The sequence below is a fragment of the Falco cherrug genome, chromosome 13, assembly GCF_023634085.1.
Source record: "Falco cherrug isolate bFalChe1 chromosome 13, bFalChe1.pri, whole genome shotgun sequence".
Classification (NCBI taxonomy): domain Eukaryota; kingdom Metazoa; phylum Chordata; class Aves; order Falconiformes; family Falconidae; genus Falco; species Falco cherrug.
In genome coordinates this window covers 4,241,413-4,247,412 of record NC_073709.1, presented here as the reverse complement: position 1 = coordinate 4,247,412, position 6,000 = coordinate 4,241,413, and the positions used below count along the sequence as shown (strand labels likewise).

At 48.5% G+C, this 6,000-nt stretch overlaps 1 protein-coding gene across 5 annotated transcripts in view; it reads left to right on the top strand.

Annotated features, from left to right (window-relative positions):
- The first annotated feature begins 1,698 nt into the window (after nt 1–1,698).
- PPP4R3B (protein phosphatase 4 regulatory subunit 3B) overlaps nt 1,699–6,000 on the top strand; it is a 25,337-nt gene continuing 21,035 nt past the window's right edge. For 2 of the 5 annotated variants that reach the window (XM_055725354.1, XM_055725350.1), the window contains exons 1-2: nt 1,701–2,158; nt 3,280–3,335. In XM_055725354.1, the coding sequence (XP_055581329.1) occupies nt 2,017–2,158; nt 3,280–3,335 (198 nt within the window). In that variant the 5' untranslated portion in view covers nt 1,701–2,016. Of the gene's footprint in view, nt 2,159–3,279; nt 3,336–6,000 lie in introns of all 5 variants that reach the window. The other 3 variants (XM_055725355.1, XM_055725353.1, XM_055725352.1) reach the window with 3 other exon arrangements.

Below are 6,000 nucleotides of genomic sequence, written 5' to 3'. Positions count from 1 at the left end.
AAGGCTTGTGTGGAACTCAACTGTAAACTGCTTGATGTGAGACTCAAACCACAGCTGGTGAAACCACTAACATCATGTGGCCTTTTGTACAGTTAATGATATATTTATGTGTAACGATAAGATGCACGTATCTTAAAGTATGTTCCTGTAATGTATACAGCTAAAGACAGGTGTATATGACAGTTCTCAGAGGCGTATCTTACAGTAGCTGTCTTCTGCAAAGAAAAGTCATGGTTGTGCATCTTCAGTGGCCCCTGTTAAAAATTAAAATAAGGGTTTGATAGAGATTGAGCCCTAGTTCTGCAGAAGCCTATTAAGGGTGCTTCTCTTAATGTTTCTTAGAGGTGGATTGTTTTGCAGATGTGGGCTGACTGCTCCCTGCCTCTTGAGGAATGTAAAAGACACTTCAGCAGTTCAGCTACACCAGTGCAGCTGGTTGAAAACTGTACCCAGCAATGCTCAGGGGCGGTCACACTCGGTGTGCTGCATGGCAGTACGTCTTGCAAAGGCCTGTCAGAATGAATGTCAGAGCGAGAGCTGAAGCTTAACATTAACATCCATGTAACACTTCCAAATCTGCCTGGAGAATGTTTTTCTAATGTATGGGAAAGTTGCACATAGTTACTTAAGGTGGTGCATTGTGTGGTAAACTTTTTCTTTCCCTTCATCTAGACCAAGATTGAGCTTACACCAGCGAAACACCAGTCTCATAAGAAAGAGCTATACTGGTGTGACTGCTTACTCCTTCAGACAAGGGCTGGAAAGGCCTTGCCTTGTCTGGGGGTGAGACATGCCCTGGCCTGGGGGGCACTTCCCTGCCCCTCTCGCTGCCCCCTCAGAGCCAGAGGGCTTTTGTCCTGAGGCACATCCAGGCTTCCCCTTCTCCCAGTGGGTCCCGCTGTTCCACACAGCTTGGCCTCTTGCCCACTTTTGTCTCCTCTTCCCCTGTTCCTATCTGAATGCTAACATGTAACTTTTTTTGTTAGTACAGAGGAAGGCTTTTAGGCTGGAAAACCAGCGTTTGTGTGCTCCACAGTGCCTGGAAAGTGGTCTGCCTTAAATTGTACTGTGTTTGTAAGAACTAATTGAAGGTGTTTCTTGAATTGCGAAGCTTCACTGGGCAGCTTCAGCTGTAGCCCCAACCCCCCCATACAGCTCTACCAAGCACGGGAACTGGCACCAGAACAGACGTTATGGTGCAGGCATGACTGTGGGCCCTGCGGCGGCCAAGGGGCACAGCAGCTCCGGGAGATGCTGCGGAATAACCTTGCTGCCGTTCGGTGCTCGCAAAGGACACCTTTTTCCTGCAGCCCCTCGCCCTGCGTGCGCTGCAAGCGGAGCTGTTACAGCTGCCCCCTCCCCGGGCCTGGCTGCGCGCTGTGCCCTCGCTTTGTGTCATGGCGCCGGCCCCTTGCCTGCCGCCGGGGAGGCTGTGTCTGTGCTGCTGCCAGCTCCCAGGCTCTAACAATGAAATAATATTTTTCAAGCTTTTTAAATTTTTTTTCACGGGTGAAATTGCTCGACAATGTGCAGGGCGGCGGTAGGCACGGCTGGGCAGAGCCGGGAAGCGCTGGCAGCCCCGTGTGAGTGGCCGGGGGAGCGAGGGGCGGTGGGCCCGCCCCGCCCCGTCCCGCCCCGCCCGCCGCCGTCCCGTCGGCGGCGCGGCGGCAGCTGCCGGCCTCCGTAGCCCCTGCGAGGGGAGCCCGTGGCCGGGCTGGGAGGAAGAGAAAGGCGGCGAGAGTCGGGTTACAAGATGGCGGCGGCGCGGCGGTAGCTGCTGAGGCGGCGGAGCGGCGCCAGCGAGGGCCCGAGCCGGGGCGCGGCGTCGCTCTCTCGCCCTCAGGGAGCCATGAAAAGCGGCGCGTTAAAGGCCCCGCGGTGCCCCTGAGCGGCCCGGCCGCCCTGCTTCCCCCCTCCTCCCCCCCCCCCCGCCCTCGCTCCATCGCCCCCCGGAGGCGGAGCGGGCCCGGGCCTGCGCCCGGGGCCGGCGCGGAGGCCCGAGGCCGGGGCTGCACCATGTCGGACACCCGTCGGCGGGTGAAGGTCTACACCCTCAACGAAGATCGGCAATGGGACGACAGGGGCACCGGGCACGTCTCCTCCACCTACGTGGAGCGGCTGAAGGGGATGTCGCTGCTGGTGCGCGCCGAGTCGGACGGTGAGAGCGTGGCCGGGGCTGCGCGGAGGCCTAGGCCGCCCGGGCCCGGGCCTGCCCCTCTCGCTGCCCCCCTCGCTGCCCGGCCCCGCGGGCCTCCCCGCCGCGCCCGCTCGCGCTGACACCCGCCGCCGCCGGGCCCGGCTGCTGGCGCCTTCCTCCCCTTCCCCGGTCGGCAGGGAAGGCGCCGGAGGACAGCGATCGTTATTTTTGTGCCCCCCTTTCTTCCCTGTAGCTTGCGGCTCCGCTCGAAGTTCCCTTCCCCCGGTGAGCCGCAGCGGTGCTTAGGGCCGCGGCCCTAGCCTTTCGCTGCCAGATCCCCTGCACGGCTCCGTCGCTTTTGACTGAAAGGAGTTAAAAGTTGTTATTACATGAGGCGACATTTTGTTCGCTTTCAGAATGATTTTGCTAGCTTTTGAAGTGCTCTTTTCCTCCCCTTCTTGCTACTGTAAAAAGTTGGTGGGTTTTGGTTTTTTACCCTTAGAAATTCACCGATTGTGTTTGAGTTGCCTGGTGTTCCGCGTGTTTTATTGCGCTTTAAAGTCACCTTAAGGGTCTGTTTTGGAGGGGGGAGGAGGGTACATGCCACTTTGTCAGCCGACAGGTGCTAATGTGCTAAATAAACCACCTAAGACTGGTATAAATTACTCTGAAGCTGTTGCCAGGATACATACACTACTTGCATACACAAGGTAAAGGTTTATAGTATCTAGATGATTCACTTCTGAAGGACAGTTGAAGGAAATAAAAGCAAATGGCCCACGTGGCTTCTATGGGCAAAAACATTTTTATGTTGGGCAGCGTGTTACCTGGTGCAAATGTGTGTAGGTTTGCTAAGCGGCCTTGAAACAAGCTAGTTGTCCACCAGGTTTCAGGAGAAAAAACATGGCTACAGAGAATTTTGGTCTAAATTGGAAGAGAAAAGTACATCTTAATATGGATATTTCTGTTCAGTTCTCTTACCTGGTTTATTTTAGGGAATTAGGTTTGAAGAAGGTAGTTCTTCTGGATTTTCTGTAAGATACAGATTAGATTGAGCACATGTTGGCTGGCACGTGGGCGGTTATAAGATGCGTGATGTTGATTCTGTAAATTCAGTAAATATGTCTTCATAACTTTTCCAGGTTCGTTACTGTTAGAATCGAAGATAAATCCAAATACTGCATATCAAAAACAGCAGGCAAGTATTATTGCTAAGCTTTATTTTTTTCTGATTGCTGATGCTGAAGAATTGTTTTACACTCAAAAGTAATTGCATTTTCCAGAAAAAAGAAAAAAAAAAAAAAAGGGAAGACAGCATGGCATGGAGTTGTCAATGGTGTTTTCCATAAAGGTGAAAAACTTGCTTAGAAGCGTGTGGGTGCTGTAATACTTCACGTTCTAGAAATTAAAAGTATGGACCTCCAAAAAAAACGCTTTTGGACTTCAGGCTTTGAAGAGAATGTATGCAATTTGGATAAATGTTGAACTTATTACAGGAAATATAGTTAGAAAAATACACGTGTAACTCTTGTCTCCTATCCCAGGCAGTATGAAATAATTGCCCAATTAAGAAGGCAAAACTTTGGCCAGTTCTGCTACAGCTTATTTACTTCTTAAGTTCTTTTTCTGGAAATAACACGATGGAATTTGTCTTTGTGGGACTTCTTTCATTGTTGCTGTTTAGTTTTTGTTTTAAGCTTTGGAAACTTCGGCTATCCTAAGCAAAGTGGCTGGCCATGGTGAGACTTACTTGCACGGTTGCGTTTCCTAGGGGTAAGCCTTCTGCAAAACAAAGAAGTAAAACAGTTGGGAGCGATGTTAATAGGTCGTTTTTGTTTAATCCACTAAAAAAATTAGCTTGCTAAGTCTCTTCTGCTTTTATTGCTTTTTCCTTTTGCGTTAATTTGTGGTGTCTCTAACTGCATTGTTCTCATGGTTATTACTGGAGTTTTTTTCTGTCTGTTTCTTTGTTCTTCAGTAGACTCTCTGTTCCTTTTGTTCAGTACTTTTCATCATTATGGTATCCAGAAGTGTTTCAGCCCTAGAAAACAGTAACTGTGTTCTTCCTAAGTCATGAAGAGACAAATCTTTAAGGATTTTGTTTGTTTTAGTGACATGTTACGTTACGAGAATTTGAGGAAAGAGGTTTTGTTAGCTCTCAAGCACAGGTTGGCTCACTTTTAAGTTAGGAGCGAGTCAGAGTCTGGAACCTAGCCTTTCAGAAAGCTCTGTTTCCTGTGGTTTCCACTTTTCACTTACGAGGTATTAGTTCTTTTAGTCAGGTGGATGACAGTCACAGGCTCTCCTGGGGCGGGCCATGCTGAGGAAGGAGGATGGTGTTCATGGAGCTCTGCAGAGTTCAAAGACAAGAGCCTTGAATTCCTTCCTGTTTAGCAGAGGAAACTAATACATAATGAAATAAGAATGCAGATTATGTTGCTGTAAAATTTTAAAGTGCTTTCTTTTGCAGGCTGTTTTTCGAAACTTCATACAACTGATTATTTGAAAGCCTTCTTTACTTAATTGGTAGCAAAGTTTCAAGTAACTTAAGTAGCTTCTGTGGTTGGTTTTCTTGTGGAAGTCTTTATAGGTTGTAGTTTTGAAGAAATCGGGCTGAGGTTTATTTTGATTGGCTTTTATTACTGACCCTAATGCTTTTGTGACCTCATGGCTGAAAGTGTTTGCTTCACTGTTCACTCTTTTGAAGAAGTTTGGTTTGGGATTTTTTTTTTGGAAGAGGAATCACAGTTGATGATTTCCAGAGACAGGTTCTAGGTTTAGCTAACCTGTGAAATTAGACAGCTTTTGGTTGACGGAGCTTTGTCCTCAAGTTTTACGTGCTTCCGCGTGGAGTAGCAGAAAGCAGACCTTAATGTAACATCCCCATGCTTTTCTTAGTTTGTGAGATTTCAGTCTCATCACTAAAAGAATGTAGTAGTCACACCTGGGCGTCTTGGGAACAGATCCTTTTTAAAAATGGTGGTAAGATTGAGGCAGAATGTCTTGGTTAACCAGAGATGAAGAGAGGCAGTCATTCCCCCAGCGCCCTGCTACTTGAATGTGGAAGCCTATTACAGGGTAGCCTCAAGACTTGAGGCTGTACTGATCTGCCCAGGGCAGATGATTGCAGGTGAATGGCAGCGTGGAGGAGAGCTCTGTCTTCCACTGGCCAGAGTTCAGTTGTGGATTTTCTTTAAGGTGCTGATCATCTTGGTTTTGGGGAAAGCCACAAGATGATGTGGCTTGATGGAAGGGAAACGTGCCCTGCCTGTGCATCTGTCATCTTATAAATTATTTGAATGGGTTTATAGGGTAGTTTTCAATTAAATTGTGATTTGCACAACATCCTGTGAAAAAAGAAAGACCAGTTGGTTTTTAGTTGCTGTGCATCATCCTTTGATTCCCAGTATTACACTGCTTGTGCTAAGTAGTACTGTAACTATTAACTAACTGTAAACAGGGCAGGCCTGTTACCTGCCTTCTCAAATCATGTTTGTGGTCACTAGCTTTGGTGCAGAATCCAATTCTGTCAAGGTGTTAGGTGTGCTGTAATCGTGACCTCTTTCTCAAGGGAAATAGGACTCGGGTTGGACAATAGGTGTTGGGCAGCTCGGCATACAACATAGAAGAATCTCTATTACATGTATGGAAAGAACGTGAGAGCCTGGAGAGCTTTAGATCCCCCTATATTTTGGGGCACAGGCTTTGAGAGTTACATAACTCCACTGGACACTCTGTGTTGGCCAAAGGGCAGGGTCAGATGTGTTCTGGAAGCTGTAGCAGGAGCAATTTAAAAAGTTGTTACCACACCCATTTGTTGTTCCACCCTCTGCTTGAGGTTACTGTTCCCTGGCAAAACTGGC